This window comes from Catharus ustulatus, chromosome 1 (genome assembly GCF_009819885.2).
Source record: "Catharus ustulatus isolate bCatUst1 chromosome 1, bCatUst1.pri.v2, whole genome shotgun sequence".
Lineage (NCBI taxonomy): Eukaryota > Metazoa > Chordata > Aves > Passeriformes > Turdidae > Catharus > Catharus ustulatus.
Window position 1 is genome coordinate 133,297,385 of NC_046221.1, and position 23,835 is coordinate 133,321,219.

General features: G+C 38.9%; 1 protein-coding gene across 1 annotated transcript; it reads left to right on the forward strand.

Annotated features, from left to right (window-relative positions):
- Positions 1-691: 691 nt before the first annotated feature.
- On the forward strand, positions 692-15,758 carry LOC116999525 (carbonic anhydrase 3-like). Its single transcript, XM_033066325.1, has 7 exons — positions 692-861; positions 1,666-1,863; positions 8,621-8,739; positions 9,570-9,662; positions 10,475-10,540; positions 11,395-11,550; positions 14,598-15,758. Exons 1-7 carry the CDS (start codon positions 816-818, stop codon positions 14,715-14,717), a joined length of 798 nt encoding a protein of 265 aa, XP_032922216.1. The 5' UTR covers positions 692-815; the 3' UTR covers positions 14,718-15,758.
- The last annotated feature ends 8,077 nt before the right edge of the window (positions 15,759-23,835 follow it).

A 23,835-nucleotide genomic window follows, 5' to 3' on the forward strand; every position in this document is an offset into this window, starting at 1 on the left:
GATAATAACAATTTTATCTGGAGCTGGCAAGAACTGGACCTTCAGCTCGTTTAACGATTTCCACTTACCAAGAAACCTTGCGCTAGAGGAAGCAGCACCTTTTTAAAGGCTGGAGCAATTAATGCCACTGAATTTTTGCAGGGAAGCTGTTTATGAACGCAACGGGAGAGCGCACAGCAGGGAGCAGCGCTGGAACCCAGGCGAATACAGGGGAATTTCCTAGGGAAGGGTGTGAACCTGCGATAGCCATTGGCACGCAGAAGCTGGACTCCTGCTCGGACCCCCGCTGGCCCTGGCTCAGGCCGCACACCCAGCGGGGAGCGCGGCTCAGTGCGCTTTGCCGGGGACACCCGGGCCCTCCGAACCGGACGGGCCTCGCCCCACAGGGGCTTTCTGCTCTGAAATCCCCGCAGCCTCCCTGCCACCGGCACCGCTCACTGCAGCGCCCGGCCAGGCTACAGCGCCCTGGATGCGTACACATCTCACTGGAATTTGAAAGCTGTTCCTGCACTGCCCGTGCCTAGTGCTGGACATTGGTGCTTTTCTGCATCCCCATCTCCTCGCTGCCGGGGCAGGCGAGGGCAGCCCTTTTCCCTGGCAGGGCATTCCCGGCGCTGTCCCGGGCCGCTCCTTCCCCCTCACTCCCGGGGAGCAGGGGGGGGCGGTGCGAGGCTCTGCCCGCCCCCGGCTCCCGGGGCCCTCCCGGCCCTGGGCTGCGGGGCCGGGCATGCATTTGGCGGGAGTCTATAAAAAGCCGCCGTGAGGCGAGGCCGCTGTCCTACCAGAGCCGCCGGGGGAGGCTGGGGCACCGCACCATGATCAACCCCAACTACTACCCCTGGGGCTACGACGGCGACAACGGTGAGAGCCCGGCCCGCTGCTCCCGGCACCCGGGGGAACGGGGCCCCGCGTCCCGAGGGAGCGCGGCGGGGATGCGGCTCCAGGCGCAGGAGGTGGAAGGAGAGGTCAATGGCAGGGGGTCTTCGAGTTAAATAAAGTCAGTTTCCCTTAGTCTTAATATAAATTAGAATTGGACGTATCAGTAAAATCTGGCTTTAGGCTAGCCCTAATTCAGGAAGAGCAGTGCTGGGCTGCAGGCCCGCCTGCCTGGAGAGGTTGAGGTATTGCTGCTCTCTTGTTCCTGCTCTCTCTGCTGCAGGAAGAACAGTTCAGCATTGGTCAGGCTTTTCCCACATGAACTTCTTGGTAAAACCGTGGTGATTATTAAATCCATGTTTCAAATTCTTGGTGTGTTCAGGGATAAGTGGCCTTTTCTTGTTCCATATGGCTACATGGTGCCACGTTTGAATCATTTGGGTATATCCCATCATATTTCTAGCCACTGCTGGACTTGGAGTATACCCCTCTGGTTTGCTTCCTTGGCATATTATCAGTCTTCTAGTAGTCAGTCTTGAGGTTACTGTAAGAGTTTAGGTTCAGTTGAAGGACTTGAAGTATCCAGTATTCCAGCTAGAAATCAATCTGGTTGCTTTTTGTGTAGTGAAACTCTTGATAGGGCATGAATATCAACTAGGCAATTACTTGTTGATACACTTAAATGACGTTCTGTACTTAAGCAAGCCAAGCTTGCATTAATTGTAACAAGTAAAATTCATATCCCTCTGGAAAAGATTTTCATTATACTTCTCTGTACTTTTTTTGTAGGACCAGATCAGTGGCACATAAACTATCCTTTTGCGAAAGGACGCCGTCAGTCGCCAATCGAAATCAATAACAAAGACGTGCATTATGATAGTTCCCTACTGCCATGGTTTGCTAGCTATGATCCTGGTGCAGCTAAGACCATCCTCAATAATGGGAAGACCTGCAGAGTTGTGTTTGATGATTCATTCGATAGATCAGGTCCGTTTTGTTTCCATCTCTGTCATTATACGTGAGTGACTGTTTCTCAATTTGCATGGAAGAGCCTGCTCTGAATATTCAGGCTGTTTCAAGGGTTCTGTGTACTGCCTGTGTGTGATGTACAGCTTTTTCTAACCTGGTATTCTGTGCTACTGCTGGGAAAGGTCTGGGTCTCCTTTTAAAGTTCATTGGTGAAGTCCTAGGGAATGGAGAGAGCTGCAGAGAAACTCAGTACACGGTGAATTAAGTTGCAAGATAAATTTCTGGGGCTGCAAAAAGTCATTGCAGTTATGTTGCTTTCTAGGATGAAGGAGGCCCAGGCTTTATCTGTGAGAACTGAATTCCATTTTACCTATTTGAGATGCCCAGCTTCTGCTTATTTTCATCTTAAGATACAATATTTAAAAACTCTACCATGTAATTTGTGATAAATGAAGTAACAAGCTAGATGTTGCCACAACATCACGGTATTTAATCTTTTTGGCATTCGTGAGGTTTTGTCTTAATGAAGATAATAGGGCTGATAAATTTAATTGTGTCAGGTTTCATGTCCAAAATCTTATCCACTTACAGCTATGACAGCATACAGTGAACAGACTTACTTCTTATTTGCATTAAAACTTCCACTTTCTATATAATTAGGAATGATAGCTATAATTACTAGGAGAAATTTTGTTAATAGATTGTTTCATGTTAAGTATATGTGGACATGGATTTGATTTAATTTAATAGATTTTTGACTAATTACTTGGGTTTCATGAAACTGAGGATCAAAATGTATATAAGCTGGACTAGTGTCTTGGGGTGACGAATAGTTAATATGCTATCAAAACTCACTAATTACTATGCACTCAAGAGTTTTGTTGCTTTTCTAGCAAAGTGGGAGTTTTCAATGTTATTTGAAGAAAAATATTATTAATGTCATATAGAATGATACACAAGTAAAGAAATGTAGCTGTGGCATATGAGATCTCCATTACTATTACGATTTTTTACCATCTGTTACATTTGTTAGAACAGCATCAGATATATCAATAGTTGCATCTTTCGCATAAAAATAAAAGTGTAATTATTGTTAAAATAATTCAGATTTTGAATGGGAGGGAGTATCCAGGCACAGCAATCTGCAGCATGGATGCAACACTCACCACAAAGAGCTGAAAGTTTCAGAATGTTCTGAAATTTTTTTCAGATTAACTGCTCGGTAACTGTTGTGTTTTGATCCCAGAAATAAAAAGCGACTCACTGCAAAAAAAGTAGGTGTATATCTCAACTCTTTGAAGTCAAGAAACATTCAGTGTTTGTTGTTATGTGTCTTTTGTTATACCATTGCCTGCAGAGTCTGTGGGTGGTGTTCTTTCTCTAATATAATGCTAATTGCAGGACGAATTCCACTGTGCATACTCCCACTGACTTGAACACATTTTCAGTTTTTGATGATATGCACAGTGCCTTATTTTTTATGTAAAAGAACCACCAGCTGCACAAAACATACATATGCAATAGCAATCATATAGGAATTAAGCTTTTATTTCTTTGGAACAAAGATATTCATTCTGTCTCTGTATGTGTCTTTCACTCTATCTGAATTATTTCTGAATTAACCAGAAAATTAAGGGCTTCATTTATTTTCCTGTAATTTTTTCAGTCATAGTGGTCATACCCATATCTTTACTTCTGTCTAGATTTTGATTAGTTTAGATAAAATAGATTGCTGGATAAATTGCAAGGTGAGTGATAAAATTAATTACTTTGCATATGTCCCAAGTTGTATATCCATTGTGTATCCTGCCACGAACACTTGAAGTATTCAGAACTGGGGGCAGTTTCTTAAATTCAAACAATTAGAGTGCCATCCAATGTAGTTCAGGTAGTAGATTGAAAAAGGCCTTGTTACTTTTATGTTTGGGATTAGCCCAGTGGAAGGAATTTGAGAATTTACTTCCAGCTAATCAGTTTCCAGTCTGATTAACTTAGAGAATCTGCTACAAAACTGAAAGCTTTGCTGGCTTTGCTGACTGATAAAGTTGCTGTAGGAGCAGTATCATGCCTCTGCTGCCTATCCATACAAGTTAATGGGTTCTTGTGGACTCAGTTTCCTGTCTTACTATACTGATGTAGATGGACCTTATGCACTGTAAAATGATTGCAGGTGGGGGCTGGAGTCTGAAAATTAAGGGAAGAACTGGGAGCTGAAATCAAACCTTCTCTACCACTGCTATGTTTTTTTGGTCTGATTGGCAATTCAGATACTCTTTTGGATCCAGCAGTGACCCAGTTTTGGTTTGAATTAGGGCTGAAGTCTTATTTCCACTATCAGAATATGTTTATTTCTGAAATTCAAAAAATATTCATATCAGAGAAGTCCTGAGAACTTCTAACTGGGGGGGCTATTGTCTTGAAGCTCTTTGAGATACATAACTTCCTTACAGTTAATGACTCTTTGGCTTTTATTGTAATACCTTGGTTACATGGTTACACCAAAGTGTTTGATTGTTTCAGAAACAGTAAAGATACAAAACTCTGGTAATGGAACCCAGATAGAACAGCTGGGGAGAGATACACTAGGGCTATGTCTCATGGAAACCTTGCTTCATCTTCCCTCTTTGTTTGTTGTTTTGGTTGGCACTTCCTATGGACATACCAACCAAAACAGATTCTTACTTCTTCTTTTACTGGCTTTCAGATGGATGACATTTAAAGGCTTGGAGTACCTCAGTGCAGGGACACATTCTTACAGGGTTACCTTGATGCTGTTTTCAGAACCTTTCCTATCAAAGGACTTTGAAAGTGGATGATGCAAAAAAATAAAAAAACAAAACCAAGCAATTAGACACAGTTACTGTAAGAAGTTGGAGCTAATCAGCTCTTTTAGCATGACTAGGGCTTGTGGCCAGCATTTCCTCAAATATCCCTTTGTGGGAAATCTGATTTATTTTTGCAAATGAAATTTTGATTATCAACTTACGGTAAATAAAACATTCATTTGTTTACTGGTTACAATAGAGTGAGGACAAACCCAAGTAACTCTAATTAAGCCAGTGGGAAGTCTCTCCATAGACATTCCAGTTTTGGTTGAGTCCTGCAAAATGTTACTTAACGTTTTGTGTGCTGAATTTACACTGGAGAAAACCAGTAGCTGTTACAAGAATAGCACCACTAATTCCCAGTACTTCTGTAGTTGTGGTACCACTCAATGGCTGTACAGTGTAAGGCAAAAGGCAGCAATGTTAAATTCTTCCTTCAGTGTAACAACACATCTGTCATTTGTTGTGTCTGCATGAAGGTATTGGTCCTATACTTGGGTAGAAGGAATTTGGGATTTGAGCTTCTGTTAACTTTGAACTTCTATTGTTGGAATTAAAAGTGCTTACCTTTTAATTCTAATCAAGGGCTACAGCTACACAGAGGACTCTCAGTTTTCTGCTTCTGGAGGTCGGACAGCCACCTATTCAGCCCTACACAGATCACAGACAACGATTTGGGAGCTCACTGATTAACAGGCTGTGATCCAGTAGCACAAAACTGGCAAAGATATGTTACAGTGTAGGTGAGGGTGGGTGACAAGCTGACAGACTTCTGTCTGACACGTCTCTTTCCCAGTCTGTCCTTAAAACAGTATAAAGTTCAAATAGAAACAAAAGTAATCCTGCTGCATATATATTCAGTGCTTGCTTAAAGAAAATTTCAGTGAGAACTGAAATTTGAGTTCCAAAATCTTTTAGGCAACACATTTTATCCCTGCATTTAGCCAGACAGTTTCAGTACAGAGACCCTTCTTTTGAGCAGAGGCTTTTTTATGACTTTGAAATCTGACACTGATGTGAAACAGCAGTGGTTTCTGTACTGCACTGTTAGATTCTCTTATGAAGCAGCATAACAAAGGTAATGTGTCTTTTCAGTTGTCATACACTAGTACATCATTAATTTAATTAAATTGTGGTTTACCAGTTCATTTTATGAATTTGACAGGATGCGAGATCATAAATCTTCATAGAACAGTCATTTCTTCTCATGTTGATAATCACAGCTCATCTCATGAGTCTGTTTTGTTCTCTGTGAGTTTTTTCACCGGCCTTTACAGCAAACAGAGAAGACATTTCTGTAGGTATAACCGCCAGTTTTACTTTTAGTGAGGGCAAATGACAATTGACATTAGCACAGATTAACAACCAGACTGCTATGGAAGCTGTTCAGAAAGTGAATGTACATATTCGAAAAGCTTCTTGTCACTTTTCTGTTGTCAAGGGCATCCAGCTAGCTAAGGTAAAGTGGAGCAGCCATCTCCACTCAGCTGCATGACACCTTCATTTTTCTGTGGCACAGTGTGAGAGACAGTTTTCTTGGCTTGGTTACATCCTTCTGTGCAGCCCTTGCCCTAGTGATTACACTGAAAGTGAAAAAAAAACCATCCTTTTATTAGCCCATTTTGTCTCATGCTGCTCAGCTGATGACAGATCAGATAAAAGGTGAGCTTTTTTCCAGAGCAGATGTCCATGTGTGTGTGTCCATGAAGGATTGTTCCGTGATAGATCATTCTTCAGTGTGGATGTGTGGGGGCACAGAATTTGGGCAAGCCTGACGTGACATTTTTGTGTCTGGTATCAGGCACTGATGGGTCATTAAGGGTGATGTGCAAACCCATCCAGAGTCAGTCACTGAGCAATGGGATGAGAGCTTGCAACAGTAAGGCACCAAAAAAAGTGTGAATACTTTTTTCCTCCATCTTACTGAGCTGGTTTGTGTATTCCTGCACCTTGGCCATGTTACCTTAATGACAGCAAGTTTAAGGGAGTTATATTTGGATAATTCTGCTGTGATTCTCAGATATTTAAGGTGAACATTTCCTGTGTAATAATTGTCAGAAAAATTCCCTGTTTCATGTAAATAATATATACTAACATTGCTGGAAAATAATGTCAAGATATCATTTCTTCTTTTGTAAACTTCTATTTTATATTCTTTTTCTGTCTTGTGATTGTGCATTTTTGTAGTATTAAAAACAAAAGCCCAAGAGGATCAAGATATGTTTAGAATTTAAGTTCCAAAGCACATGCTGTAAAAAAAAGAAAAATCTTACTAATTTTGAGCTATTCAGACATAATATTTTAAATTTTGGAGAACTTAATTCTTGTAATGGTTTTGTTCACTTTTTCCCTTTTTGAAATGAAAATGCAGGAAAATTCATTTATGTACATTGTCATTTTATGTATTTATATGTTCAATACTACACATTTGTAATTAAAAGAAAGGAAATAACTTTTTGTCCTTCAGCAGATGTTGTTTGCATCATCCTTTCTGCCTAAAGCGTGCTAGGTAAAAGTTACTGTCTATTTATAGATGAGTTAAGCTGGGATGGGTTGGCATGAGATGATGCAGAGCTTCACCTAATGCCCAATCAAAAATGTCTTGCTGATGGCCCATCAGTGGAAATAGGGACATATTTTTACCCTAAAGAGGATTATTTGGCCTTACAGATCTATTTTAATGGAGAATTGATGGCCTTGTCAGCTACTACTCTTACCCTGATTATGTTCACCACAGTACTGAATGTCTGTGGGAAGAAGTAAAAGGAGTTCATTGAGAATAACAGCTTGCTCAAGTCTTAGTGCTGTATTTCTGGAGATGATAATGGATTTCATCATTTTCAGACTGAAGAATATTTTTCTCTGGCATATAAAGACCTGTTCTTGAGAGCTGCTGAATGTTTTATAGGAATGCTATAACTTCTGTTCTCAAAAAAAGTGAATGAGAATTGAACATTTTTTTAGTATCTGGTGAATGTAAAAATGTTCTTTCTATTTCATTGATCCTTTCAAATAGACCACCTTCATTTACAATATTATTTTAAAATGGTGATATTATTTAGAATAGTAGATATCATTCATCACAGACTGAACTTTTCTTTAGGAAAATAGCTTGCATTCTCAGTGATTACTTCTCTGGTTTATTTACTGCTTTCTTTCTCCTCTTCTATAACTGGAGGGGCCAGCCATTGGTGTAGAAGCAGCATCAGTAATTTCACAACTTTTCAAACAAATAAGTCATAGCCTGCAGTAAAATACCCATTTTTGTAGTGTTTTGTGGGAATTTGTTTATCATTTAGCCCTTCAGTAGTTGATCTTAATCATGATTATGTTTGTGTGCTTTCACATCAGCAAATCCTAGGTTCAATTCAGGGAGAGATGAAGACATCTAAATTTAGGTGTCTTGTTGTGGGATTTTAAAAGTTGATGGGTTATATCTAAACTGCCATTTGAGGCAACAGAGTTGGAGTTCAAGGAGTCCAGAGAGCAATTCAGGTCACTGTCTGTTGAGTGTCTACTTTAAGGCAAGCAGAATTACTCTAGAGGCTTGACTGTTCTGATTAGGGGTTACTTCATTTACCAAAACACAGGCATCGCATGGCATGTTGGATCACCTAATCTATTTCCCCTTGCGTCCAGATTTTGGTTTAGAATGTACAGTTCTTGCACAGCTCCTGGACCAGATCTGTCACCATTCCAGAAAGTATTATGCAGCTGAATTAAATCAGTGGTGTCTAGTGACTGTAGTGAAAGCCTAGACACAAAAGTTCTCTCTGCCTGTAAGTGCATGTGGCTGAAGGTGGTTCCCTGACGTGTGGCAAAAATCAGTGCAGATTTTCTGTACAGCAAATAAGTAAATACATGTGTAAATATTGTAGAAAAATATGGGTTTAATTTAAAAGAATTGGGAGATCCTTGAGTCTGATGCTGTTGCAGATTATCAATTGCAGTGCTGAGAGGTGGGCCACTTCCAGGAGTCTACAGGCTGCGGCAGCTGCACTTCCACTGGGGCTCGTCTGACGACCACGGCTCAGAGCACGTTGTGAATGGAGTGAGGTATGCAGGAGAGGTAAGACTCACCACTTCTTACTTTAAAACATGTTGCAAAATAAAATTTGCCACTGTTGTTCTGCTAGGATAAAATTTTTATTTATCTGTTTTTCAGGGAGTTCTGTCTATTTATTTATCCATGCCTTTTTATTCTTACTCCCATCGATTCTTATAAACATGAATCAGGTTGAAGTCATTCTCACAGCAGGAAAAAAGAAAAATTCTGTGTGAAACAAAGGTTTCCGTGTTCTCGCACTAGTGTGGTGTGAAACAGCACAGCAATACTGAATTACTCAGAGGCAATCCAAACTTACTAAAACAGTATTCTGAAAATACAGAATTGTAGTAGAATATAAAATTGCAGTCATAGAAAGGGGTGGGAAGAATGAATTACCTTGGTTCTTTAACACTTTGGGATTGTAAAGAAAATTAGAAATGTAGACTAATAATATACCTGAATGACATTCATATGAATTCTTTGATAGAATTGCTGTAATTTGAATGCCAGATGGAAATGAATCACATATCAGTAGATGATGTCTGAACTGCATGTTCTACCTGCTTACTTGAGTGACTTTGTTCTTCAGTTTTAACATGAGATTAGTTTTTTTTTTCAATTTCTTATTCAGATATTTGTAGTGTATTTTAAAGCAAATAGTATAATTAATAATGTATGACAGGTATATATGACTTTGCTATCCGTTTTTTTTTCCTCTTTTTTGGAAGGCCTCATTATAATTCCTTGTTGCCTCAAACTCGCACAGTTATATGAAGAACTGTAAATTCAGTCTCTGATGGCTTGCTGTTGAATAATGAGGGTTTTTTTAACATATTTTTCTTTGTTCCAAGCTACATTTGTTACACTGGAATCCCAAATACAGTAATTACCTTGATGCTAAGAGAAGACCTGATGGGGTAGCTGTTTTGGCCATATTTTTGCAAGTAAGTAGAAGCATGCAACCCTTCTTTGCATTGATACAATGGAGTTTCTGTTCTTAGAGGGTTAAAAAAAAAAAGTGAAACTCTCTGGGTATATTTTCTAGGGATCCTACCACATTGAAAGGGTTGACTTTCAGTAACGTATCCTTTTGAAGTTGCAGAGTGTGAGTCATATTATATCAAGTGGTATCCAAAACTACACACACTTGTCCCTGCAGCTATTGTGTCACTATGTGGCTCATGGAATGGGGACATGTGTCAGAAGTGGCCCTCTGACCAACAGCGGTCAGCTGTCTTTTTTGCTAACTGGGGACAGATTTCAAGGACATGTATCTCTTCTAGGTTTTTCATGAACTTTCTCTCAAACAAAACTATCTCACAGGCAATACATATTACTCATCCTTTTTTTAAAGTCCTTTTAGGGGCATGCAGCCTTAGTCTGAAATATTAGCTGTTGCTCTCTTGTTTAATTCATAGTCACTAGAGACAGCACTAGAAATAGAAAGCTGGATGTCTTTTTTGAGCTCAGCAATTGCAAACAGTATATCTGACCATTAAATCTGTGTTTTGAAATTACCTGTTAGGCTAAAATTTCTGTACTGATACAATTTCCCCCTTGTATCATAATATCTGTTGGGGTATGGGCAGAGGTAACAGAAGACATAGCTTACCAAGCTGGTAGGGGTGATAGGTTGGATTAATGCATTATAATTGTATAGTTGATATATATTTAGATGCTCATATAGAAAAATACGAGAAAGAAAAAAGCTGGTCAAGCAGAGCTCCTTGTTTAGGTCACACTTTCTTCTTTACAGGTAGGGGAAACTCCCAAACCAGAGATGAAGAGAATTCTTGAAGAAATAAATGCTATCAAAACAAAGGTAATGATGTTGAGCTTTTCATTGTAGGAAGATTGCTCAAAGTCTCAGGACAAAATAGCCCCATGCAGTCTGACTTTAGTTTTTGAATTCTGCTCTGCAACATTTTTAGAATATATTTGGGAACAAAATCATGGGTAGCTTTTCCTTAACATGAAAAGTCCTTTCTTCCATTTACGTATGAGCCTTCTTTGACTTTAGTGGGGCTTGGCAAAAATGAGTAATTTCCCCAGTCTTTGCTCACATAACAACTAGGCATGGAACCTCAGTGGGCAGTGCCAAATAAAAGACATGTTTAGAAATTTATCTATTTGATCTTTATATGTGGGCTACCACATGGATCTCTGGAAATGCCACTGACTAGACATTTGTGTCCTAGATAACATTGTGATAAATCTCACATTTCATAGACTGTCTTGCTTGTTATTCACACAAATATTATAAAAATAGTACCTGTTTCACTTTGTTATATGGTGACCTTGTGCAATATTCAATACCTAGAATTTCCATAAGAAAGGAGGCCAGAAGGAGGATATTTCTGCACAGAAATGAGTGAAACAAATTGGTACTGGACGCTGCTTCACATGAGTTAGCTCAGGTACAAGAAGTAGCACCATGGAGTTTCCTGTTTCATCATGCTTCTCTCACAGGGCCCCCCTGTGAGGGTCATTCCATCCACCTATCTCACTGCAACATTATATCTCGTGTAGATCTGTGCTTACTTTCCTCAGTTCATGCATTTGAAGTATCTGAGTCACTTCAGTTTCTTAAAATAACAGAGCTGAAAACTAATCTTGGCTAGATTTGTTGAAGAGTTTTCTGTTCAGTTTTGTCGTGTTATTGTTTTTATTTGAAAGGGGAAAAATGCTCCTTTTCCGAACTTCGATCCTTCAATTCTTTTCCCTAAATCTCATGACTACTGGACATACCACGGATCTGTCACTACTCCACCTTGTGAAGAGTGCGTTACCTGGATTATTCTTAGAGAGCCCATCATAGTCAGCTCAGACCAGGTAAACTTCCCCTTCATTTTATTTACATGCCATAACCTGCATTTATTCTTTTGGCAAGGAAAACAATCATTGGCTTTGTGAGAAATTGCAGGATTAAATGACGAGTGAAGAACTAGCCTGCATCCAACACCATGGTAGTTCAAGCCCAGAGACATCAGAGAGCTTTTTAAATCAGTAAAAACATACCACAGTGTAGATGGTAAGAGTTTTCTTTCAAACATAATTTGTCAGAATACAAATGTAATGGGATTAGTGATTCTGTCTGCCCTGGGTTGCAGATGGGAATGCAAGTAGGAAGTGTTGAATTACATGTTTGATACCTGTTTCTGGAAGGCATACCAGCTAAATTTTTGTGAACTGGAGCAACATCAGCTAACTATAATTTGCTGTTATTGTCAAAAACTTCTTTGGTCACTTACTGTAAAGAAGAATTTCCTGTTAATTTCCCCTCATAATTTCCCCCCAATCCCAAAATAGAATTTGAATGCCTCTTTGAGCACATTTCAGCCTATGATTCTACTCCTACCACACAAGCCAGTTTTGTCATCTGAGGTTATTCCCCTAGTCACGAGGCTATAATGATACGATACCACAAATTTCAAGGCTCCAGGTTAAAAAGCACATTAATATTAACCAAAGGACCAAAATATGCAGATATATTTTGATACATAACTTTTCATTGTAGGTTTTCAAGATGATAATGTGTATTTAGTGTATTCATTCCTGTGCACATTATCACAAAAATGAAATATTTTTATTTTCTATTTATTTATATTCATTTTATTTAAGTGGCTCTACATTTTTTAATACAACTCAGGTGTGATGAGAACCTTAGCTGGCAATAGATGAAATATGGTATGTGTTCATATAGCTTACAGCTTAATTTTCAGAGCTTATTGAATTGCTCTACCTTCTGTTTCCTTGTACATCCAAAAGTTAAAATATGGGGCTATTTTAAAGTGGGTACTTGTGTGAAAAATACAAATATGGTGTGACTGGTTTCCACAAAATGAATCATCTTAGATGTTTATATTAGAGAAGATCAGCTACAGATTATATAAGGAAAAGCATAGTCATTATTGAGCATCTCTGATTTAAACTGCATTTTAAAATAAATAAGTAATCACATGATTGATCCAGCTTCATGAAAAGACTTTTTGACTACAGTTGTGTTTGGGTCATGGTCTTTTTCTCAACTGTTGCAAAATTGGTGAGTTTTGGGAAACATACAGACTGTTCTTTAACTGTCCCTCATGTAGAAAAAATGGAGCATTTTAAAGTAAAGACGAAATTACTACATAAAAACAAGACCTTGGCTCTTACCCTGAGGTAGCTGCTTTTCAGGCAGAATTGGCAGCGTGTGAGTTATTGCCTAGAAATACAATAGAAATGCTTCCCTCATTCCAGAGTGCCTGCACTCTAAATAATGTATTCATAAGAGGATTGTGTTGCCAATTATTTCTAATCCTAGACAGTGTAGTTCCATAGCAGCCTCATTAATAGTGATTATTTTAAGTGTGTGTGCATTTGTGGTGGATTTCTTGGATGCTTCTGCAGCCAGATGGTAACTGTATATTAGCCACAAGGGGAAGTGCAGTCGCTGCAAATCAGTGCTCTGCAGGAAAATCAATTCACCAGAAATCCCAGTGAGATACAGTGTGGGTGGCCTAGCTGCTCAGATTACTTTTAATGAAAGAACAGGAATTTAACTGTGGAGTAACTGTCTAATTGCAGACTAATTTTTTCATCTTTATGTAATTGTAGCCTGAATACATGTTGGTTTTTTACTGAGTAGAGCAGATCTTCCACAAATAATAAACTCCAGCACCCTTCTCCAATAGTAATTTATTAGTATTAAAACGACTGATGAACAATTTTCATCTCTTCCCATAAAAATTATTCTTTGTCTGAAATCTGAAATTTAATTTCAGAATATTAATCCATGGCATGCACATTATGCTGGTTATAAATGTGACCTTATCATTGTTCAGGCAGACTGACACTGGCTTTTCTGAGCTGTTCAATGAAGAGTAATGTTGAGATGCCCCAGCTAGCTCAGTCCATAAACTGGAATGAGTTTACTCACAGTGAACCCAGGTTTTACAACCTGGACTGAAGTCCAGCTTGGACTTGAAGTCTGTACTTAAAACTAGATACATCAGTGTGTTGAAGTTCCTGGCGAACAAAAGTGATGTGTGCCCTGCGTGGGGCTATGCTTTCAAGTTTACACAGGAAATGTGTGCGTGCTTTTCACGGTGAGTCATTCAAACAGGGATAGGTTCAAGTGTCTGAATCACAGCTGATGTGTCTTGGGTCTAGTGAAGTGTGTGGTAGTGACAGCAAATGATTGTACATATCTGTTGCATCCTTTGAAAATCAGAAAGCAGCAGAAAGATTGTTAAACGGCTTTGGCGAGTATGGGCAGAACTCTTTATATGGCATCCCTCAAAAAAGGAAATATACCTTGGTATGGCCAAGGAGAGTCAAGCTGCAGGCCTTGTTTACAAACTTTTTGAAACCCTGACCAAGTCTTCCTCCAGATTTAAATTCCAGTTCCTGTTATTAATGAACTTCTTGTGTCACTGCCGCAAAATATATCCTCTGCAACAGACCTACCATGAAAATGGACAATTAGTTTATAATTCAGCTTCAAAACCTTGTAATTCTAGAGGATTCTTAACAATCAGGCACTAAAGAGGGTTAGAGTAGGAGATGTTTATTATAGCATGTACTGCTGTATTCATATTTTCTGAGTACTTCCCATAGTTTCTGTGGCTGTACACAGTTCTGTAGACAGTACCTAAATGACACTTTTTTTTATGGTCCTGTTCAAATAGACTCATTTTTCTGTTTTGACTATTCCTAAGAGTATCACTGCTTGGAAAAGAACAGAGTACAGTTCTTGTGTTGGTGGGGTGAAGGACATCTCCACAACTTTGAAGGAGACTTTCTTCCACAGCTGAACAGCCTCCTTAGTTTAATTGTTGGGCTGTGGATTTGATCCCAAAGGATTTCCATCAGGACACTTCAGTTTTTGCTCTTTGCAGATGGCGAAGCTCCGCAGCCTCTCCAAGAACGCTGAGAATGAACCAAATCACCCCCTGGTTGATAACTGGCGCCCGACTCAGCCGCGGTATTACAGGATGGTGAGCGCGTCATTCCTCTAGGACGTGGCCCTGAGAGAGGCAGCCTCTGGAAAGAAGAGGTGGTTTTGTTTTGTGTCCTTTGCTGCATTTACACAGAACTCCAGCTGTAGGTCTGGAGGCTGAAATTTGAGTTGGATGTTGAATGTGGAATGAGAATTTCACTTTCACAGGATAGCATTTATAACATTTAATTCAGGCAAATCCTACTGTTGAAATGGGAGTAGGGAATCTGGTCCTTCATAACTGCTTTAACATTAGCTTTTGTTAATAGTTCAAAGGAAGAAAGATGATGCTACTAATAATTACAAGACAGTTTCCTATTGTGCACATGTCCCTTGATGTTTATCCAATTGCATGCTAAAGAGTTAAGAGAAGTAATTGTTTTCACCATTAAAGAAATATTTTTCAGTAGATATTTTCAGCATTATCCATATCCAGCTCTGAGCTGCACCAGTTAATCCACAAGGCATTCTTGGAAATTATAAACTCTTTTGGTCTTTGGTATGTAAAATATGAAAGGATAGGAAATTGTGTTATAATCATTGATAAAGAGCTAAACTTTTACTTTCTTAAAACAATGGACAGGTGAAATAGAGGTCTGTTCTGAAAATTGTATTCACTGAGTTATATATAGTTAAAACTATGGGAAAGGAGAAGAGCTGTTTCTTTTTGCGTCACAACTGTGTCCCTTTATTAAAAGACTAATTTCCATTTTAATATTGTAGCAGTCAAGGTGACATAAATTTTGTGCAGTTGGTCTTTGTATCCTTCGTATATATTTTATTCATGTATGCAAATGGATTTTCTGTGTAAAAAGGGTGTTAGAATAAGAAGAGTCCTTAGTCTTTTTAATGTTTTTTTTGAGACAGATTCTCATTGAATGTACAAATGTAATCAATCCTGCTGTCAATGAAATTAGTGCATAAACATCTGAAACCACTGTTGGACTCTTAATCAAAATGCAGTTGACCAACGTGTTCTTGTCTCTTGTTTTGGCACAAATAAAAATGAAACAGGATTGTACATTGTAAGCCTCTAATTGAAATAACACTATTTCTGTATTAAAAAATCCAACAATAATAAATATATTTACTTAAGATTTTTTGTTCTGTAGTTTTTTACTATTTAGAAACATGCAAAAGTAACAGAATTTTAAAGACCTGTCAGTGTCCTCTGTATTACATCTTTATAGAAAATGATGATGCATAGTATCTTTTTGAGGTGTTTGTTTGAACTTCAAGAGTATTGATTTTACATGACCTCTAAATAGCTACATCCTTGAGACATCCACATCTATTCTTTTAGTGAGATCATCTCTATTCTGACAGTGGTTTTCTTGCAACATCATATGAATCAACTTCACAAGTTGATTGCAGAGTGGAAAAGTTCAGTCTGTATGCAAACTCACTAAACTGAAAGGTAATTTACCATTGAAATACTGGAAATACAAAGCAGGTGCTGCTCTGGCAGTGGGTGGGTTCTTGGCTGCCATGTTCTGAGGCAGGAGGATGTTTCTGAGCTTGTGGATGGGAGAGGGGTTATGTTCCTTCTTTACAAAAAGGGAAACTGAAGCAAAAATTGATTTTGTGAACTGCCTAGTTTGTTGTGAGTTACAAGTTAAGTTGTTTTATAAGGTACTTTATTAAACTGAGTTGCATATCCTAGAGTAGGCTTTTTTTTTTTTTTCTCCTTGCAACTCATGATATTGCAAATCTGGAACGTGTAATCTCAGAGGTTTTTAATGATATGGTGGTTTCCCAGTCACGCTTTGCAAAGGAGCTGTATGGGTGCTATAAATGCAGCTGAGGTAAGCCTTATCCTCCAAAGCCATGTTTGTTAACTTGGAAACTTAAAAATTCAAGTTATCTCTCAAAAGAAAGTGTCATTTAACTCTTCCATGCAGTTGATTTCATTTTATCTGTATTTATAATTAGTAAAAAGTAGACTAAATGCAGCCCAGGAGAGTTGCAGATAGGAGGAAGTGTGTGAAAAAGAGTTTTGGCAGTTGTTTTACAGACCCTGTCCCTATGTTCAGGGACTGCAGGAAGCAATGATGACAGATCTAGAAAACAATGGTACAGCAGGCAGCAGGGGGAAAATGGAAAGTGTAGGAGTAGAAGGAAAACAAAAAGCCAAGAAATGGGTTTGGGGGTGCTTCAGGGACCCTGTGAATCATGCTGTAAACTGAACATAGGAGATGATTAGGGAGAGCTTTGAAGGCAGCAGGGAGAAATGTGGAGGTGCTGTGAGTCAGCATTTAGAATGTGCTCATGTATATGCGGTTTTCTGTTCTCTCTGCCTGTGTTCATTGTTATTCTACGGAGGTTACCCCTTGCTTTGCAGCTTTCCCCAAGTACAAGAAAAATTAGTCACTGGTATGACTGAATTCAGGTCATGTAGTCATACCTCACCTCTTACCTGCACATTCCCACTATGTGGTCTAACTCTGCACTGCAGAGCAGGGAGCACTGGGTTCAGAACCACCTAGTAAAAAGGCAAGACATCCAATTTTCATCTTGGTGGGGTAGAACACAACGAATTGCTACTGTATTTGACTTTCATACCATGTATGTCTGACTACACTTGGTGACCGTGCTAATTAGGAACAGCCCTTCTGAAACAGAAATGAGACATGCAGCCACACTGCATAGCTCATTGGCAGCCCCTGCTCCAAGGGGTTACGTTTCATCTGCTGCAGAGGTCACAAATGACATGGCCATGCCCTGTGGTGCTGCAAATCTTCCTGAAACTTGAAACCTTTTAATGGTATGGCTGTACCTGCATCTGTGTCACTGACAGTCTTGGACATGAGCAAGAAGATGCTGTGGAATGAAATGGCAGCTGCAGTAGCACCAGAGATACAATTATGCTCTTCAACAATCAACTTTAGGTAGGATCTCCCCTTCTAAATTTCAACAAACTAAAAGATATCCACGGTAAATGTGTGGGCAGTCCACTCTATTGTTTTCTCATTGGGAACCTTTTCTCTAGCCCCAATATGATGATCACAGAAGTTATCCGTGGATTACCTGTCTGCAGCTGGGCAGGAAACCGTCAACCTGCAGTCTCACTTTGTGGAGCTCTCTGAGGCAGGCAAGAGGAGGTAGATATAGGTAATCTAAAATTTTATATAAAAATAGACATAGATTTTAGAGTTGAAGAGTCAAAATCAGGTGAAGAACTAAGACTCATCTTTAGATCGGGACAAAACTTGATTAAACCTGATTTATATCCAAATTTATGCCTATTCTCTATTTCATTAGAGTAATTATAGGAAAATGAACAGATCTTAAGATCTTTTTTTTTCTATAATAAATAAGGCAATATTTTGCAATCTATATTCATAGCTGTTAATACCACAAGAAGAATTTGGAATTGTTTTGCTCAAGTTTCAGATTTGGGATCACATATGATGACTGGGACAGATGCTCTGTCCTGTTACTCAGCAGTGTGGCAGCTCACTGGAGCTGAACTCCAGTCTGGCAGCTGGAGAAAGCCACCCATCCAGAAGGGCGCAGAGCAAATCCCTAGTCACCATCATCAGGATGCATCATACCTCTAACAGAACATGCTAAAGTTTGGCTTGGTTTGGAAAATGTTTCATTCCCTTGCCTCAAAGCCTTTTTGTCACTGAACAGACCTATGCCTCAGTGTTTTTACAGCTTAATGTCTGTGCATATGTATATATGTGTGTTTATCAGTATATACACAAAACATATGTGCTGTATAAATACACATTCTGCTGCTGATTTTGGTTAATGTGCAATAGTATTTTGACTGAAACTACAGCTAATTTCAGACCTGGGAGAAAAAGCATCATTCTAGAGAAGTTAGTGTGCTTTCAACAAACCTGTCTCTGGTTGGCTGCCTGCCACACCTAGCTGTTCTCCAGAATAAAGCAGCGGAGGAAACAGCTCCCTTTCCCTCCTTTTCCAAGAAGAGAAGAACTCCTCAGTTTGGAGCAGGTATGCTTCTTTCTGAGATCACTGGGGCCATTAATCACCTGGTCTTGCTTGAAAATGCTTGCTTAAAAGCACGCTTGCTGGTCAGAGACAAGAGCTGGCACTTGGATTCCCAGTTTCAGATAACAGGTCAAGAGTAAGAAGTCTGTGAAGGACTTTGAAAGTCAAAGTGAGTTATGTGTGTTTAATATGACAAAAAGAGTCATGATTCGTAGAGGTAGTGACGCAATCCAAAGGACAGAACACGAAAATGATGTTACCAAACACTGGAAAGGTTATGTTTGCTGGTGCTGGAAGAAAGGACATGGCAGCAGTGAGGGTATGAGACACTCTGATCCTCAGCTGATTTTAAGATGGTTGAAATAACAGACTTTGCACCCAATATTTTCTAAACACCAATGCTGCTGCTGAATAGCATTTGGTTCTTTGCACCATTTCATTTCAGAACTGCCCTTCTGACTTGGTTGTTCTTTGGGGTTTTTTTTCAGTTTGAGCTTCTTTTGTAGCAGTTCCAACCTATCCTTCAACTAGATTTTATTATTTTCTAGAACTAAATCTTTCCACACCTTCAAACCAAACTTCTTAGGATGTTGCTACTTGGCATTATTATACAGAATCATGTTCTTAGGCGTCATCTTCTGTTCAAGGCAGAAATCCTTCACATTCCTTTATTTACTGTTCCACTGCTCTCTTCTGTATTCCCACGCAAATGACATGTAGGAGGTACATTCAAAATCATGAGCTCATTTAGCCAGTTTTGCAAATACCTCTAAATTGTTTCTTCCTTCCCATTCAAATGCTGAGAAGGACATAGAAATACTGTCAGTTGAGAAGGAGCTACTTGCTTTAATGACTGTATCTGGCCCAGAAATACGGGGAGCTACTTTCAACAGTGGTCCTCTTCGTGCTTGAAATGCTCTGACCTTAGCTATCATGTTTCTTGTGCAAGGTGCCTTACTAGGTAAGTTCCTGCTTTAAATCCTTGATGGATTTAATGAAACAAGCAAGGTGCTGCAAGTAGATGTGAACTCTTGACATATCTAGTTTCTGCTTAAATTGACTATTTTGGTTCACTATGATAATGATAACTCCTGCAGTAAGATGACATGCAGAATGGTATTCCTAAGTGTCTTTATTAAAATTGGGTAAAGTAGGTTGCGGTTCCAAAGTAATTTATAACCTTCAGAAAGAGTAGCTGAAGAGATACTTGCACAGATATCCTAGGAGAAAAACTGTAGGTACCTGTGTATACAATTTAAAGTGTCATGTCTTTATTTTGCCTATTTAATGATAAAAACAAAACCAGAGACACAAAAACTGATAAACATCTTGTCAGTGCTGCCCATGGTGACCAACCAGCCCTTATAAACTTCCTTACTGCTTAAGTATTGATTGGCTTTTTGTACATCTGCAATGAAAGCTGACACTATTGGGCCATTTGTAAGTAATTCATTTTGCAGTGAGTCAGGGTAAAATTCACTACACATGAATTTCAGAAGCCTCTGTGACCTATGAGAATTTTCAGTGGGAATGATTGCTCTTTCCTCTTTGAAATGGCTGTGCAGCAAACCTAAGGAAAGTCATAGCACCTCCCCAGATGGGCCTGATGGGTCTGCTCCCGTCTTCTTGGCTGCTCCATGCAACCTGCAGGAGAGAAAAACTGTGAGACAATTTCTTACTTTATCAGATTTGGCAAATACATTCAAACATGGAGGGTCCAACTGCCAGAAACATGCACATATGGATATGCAAAAGAATATTTTGCTTTGCTAAGCAATACATGTCAGGTATTAAAAATCAAATTTGCCTTTATAAAGAGCAGAAAAATATGAGCCTGCCCACCTGAAATTTCATTATTGCAAATATGTTTTTATCTCTTATAAGATGGTAAAGACATGATTTCTGTGGGCTTATCGCTTTGCTAAAATTTATGAAAAAAGACAAAAATAACACAACTTCTGTAGATAGGAGCTGAACACAAAGCATGAGATAATGCATTTAATTGATGGTATATAAGAAAGAGTGAACTTGTTTTGCTTAGTGGTTGTTGTTTTAAACTGGTAAATTCCTGTTCTCTTTTACTGAGATTTTAAATCAGTCCCCCCTGCCTGGTTCTCTTGTAAGGAAATAAAAATAATGATGTTCTTTGGAAGAGATTGATAATAGGCAGATCTTTCTAGATCAGTGTTTCAGGAGATGATACTTTCCAATATAGATACTTTTAATTAGTAAAAATAATAAAATCAGGGCATATTCTTAGCTGAAGCACATACTTCAGCAATATGAAAGTGTGATTGAAATTATTAATTTTTAGTGAGTGTCGCCTATTTTTTACTTTTACATTAAAAATTCTGTTTGTACCTGCGTAAGACCACTAAGAAAGAGGAATGAATATCAGTAGCTACACTGTCCTATTAGCAGCCCTTCCAGGCTGCTATTTGACCCTCCAGTCTGGCAGACCAACTCTTTTATAGCTTTTTACTCATGACATTGTTGTGGGAGGTTTCTGAGGCCAGGGCCCAATGTGTCTGAGCAGCTGTTCTTCTAGGGATCACTGATGATCTTTGTGTGAAAAAAGGTGATTCACTAGAAGATTAAGTGTGTATTTGCCCTATATACAAGTCACATAACTGACATCTATCCCTTTGTTTATTCTGGCAGACCTAGGAAAAGATGCAGATGGGTTTCACCTCAGATACTTTCAGTGCCTCCCCAGTGTCTATCTCTGTCCAACCAGGTCAGGATGAGTTTCCCACAGTGTTTTTATGGAGTGTAAGGTGGCCCTGAGGCTAACACTGGTACTAGTCTTGCCTTGCAAAAGTATTCAATGAGTGGAGTCCAGTGGCTCAAGCCAATAAGGTACTTCATGACTTTTGGCAAGTTCTTCTTTTCATCTTTACACTGGAATACAAAAACCAGTCCTAGGAGAAGGCATGTAGAGCCCTGCCAGTCTTGGCCCAAGTAATGGCTTTAGGATAAGCAGTCACTGTGCATAATGAATGCAGCATCTCTGGGATTAGGAGATGGGTCTCACATCCATGTGAAAATCCCAGCTGTCCTGCTAAGGGAATTGAGCACCTTTTTTTCTCTCTCTCTCACTCTAGACCCATGAATATTTTACATTTTTCTTCAGGAACTCACCAGCTTCAACTCCTGGAGGACAAAGAATCTCCAGGACCTAGCTGGCAAAAGTCTTATGTCTGAAAAGCCTTTGGCTGGAAAGCTGCAAGGTCTCATGCATGCAGGGTGTCCCAGCAAAACTTTTTAAAGAACAGTAGCAAAAACTGCTTTAGAGAAGGTTTTGTTCTGCACTTTGTATTAGTTTTTTTGAAAAAAACCGCTTACTATATGGTTGCTTCTTGGGTCTATCAAGAAATACAGTAAAATTCTGAGCATAGGCTGTGTTTATTAATTCGCACACTGTTGAAACATTAGGTGCCAGAGTAGCTGTCAGGCTGGATATGAAAGCTTCTCTATCTTCTTTGCAATATTTTTTAATTTAACTCTTGTACTTCTTCAGCTATATTTAACTAAGACTTGTTGGATATTTAGCTGTAAACATAAAATATATGAGAAGAAAATTCATCTTTGATCTGATAGCAAATAATCTCACCTACTATAATTGAAATTGTATTTTTAAAATTACAATATTTTAGTTAATGGATTTTATATTCTATATGTCTAGACAAGGTGTGCATTTAAAGTTGTATGCCTCATGAATAAAGTTGAGATATTAGCACCCATTTTTTGGGTCCAACCCCTGTCCCCTGAGCACAGTCCCACTGAATGTCTTTAAAGCAGAAAAGCTTTTTCAGGATTTCTAGGAATGCTCCTCTGCTCCACCTCCAGTGGTGAGCTCTGAATGTGTAATGAATTTCAAGAACATGCACCCTGTGATCATTTGTTAATAATGGTTTCTCTGTAACAATAACACAAACAGTGGACATCTTCATCTCTATAAATACTGGGGTTTAGCTTTCTATTCCTGATTCCTTCACTTGAGATGTTTTCCACAGCAAGCAAGAAATGTGGATTCACTTTCTTGTCACCAGCTAGGCTAGAACTGATAGATATGATATATTACAGCCTTCCGCATTCAAAAGAAAAAAGTTGGGCAGACACAGGAATTGGTGTCCTTTTCTGGAAAAGGTTGCCTTTATTTTGTATATAAATTCTGTCTCCTGAAAGATACTGCACTGAAGATTACCAGCTACACTCCTTCTAATTGAAAATATGGATACTTGCAAATTGTAGAAATATATTAAAATTTCTGATAATTTCTTTAGTATAAAAGGTTATTCTTCTATCAGTTTCAGTAAGCAACATGGTCTTAAGCCTGTTCTGACAAATCAGTTGGTTTTAAGGACTGTGAAGAAATTATAGCCTTGCTTACCCTACTAGCCTTGAAGTTTTGTCCCAGTTCTTTTCACCCCTACTTTCCCATTTTCTTCCTTTGAGCTATTCTAGTGTGACTCTGTATTCTCTTCAGACTTCAAGGGAAGGTCTGTGTCTGTCAAACTTTGCCTTGGGAGACTCAACAATCTGCTGGAATTTCACAGTGAGTCTGGAGTTGATAAATAAGCTTAGGTCAAACTTTCAATCCTGGATTACTCCAAGCAGGCTGTGCCAGAGCACATTTGCACAGACAGATCAGATCAGATTTTCATTCTTGACTGGAGCCTTGAGTTTCAGCAAGCACATCATTCAAGTGAGTTCATACGAAAGCATGGCAATAATCACCTAAGGAAAGAGAGTATGCACTATGCACAAGCCCTGCATGCTTTTGTTTTAAAGGAAGCAATTACAACTGGAGTGCAACACTTTTTTATAGAAAGGTTGGGGTCAATGACCCTCATGAAAGAGAATGAGATTGAATAAATGTTTAATTATCATTCGGGTCTTTAGGAGGGTTACCTGGTACTGACATGTACAGTGATTTATGTAGTGTATGGCATAACAAACCCCAGATATAAATTTTCTTCTCAGACACTTAGCAACATAGCAATGAAAGATCATGTTATTGCCAGCAGAATTTCCACATTGGGATGGCAACATTTATCATTTCAGTTCATGTGGGTCACATGGATCACAATTTTAAAAGTTAATACGAATATATATGAACACAAACATGCATATTAAAGCACACAGGTAGTCTCATTGAAATGATGATTTTTAAA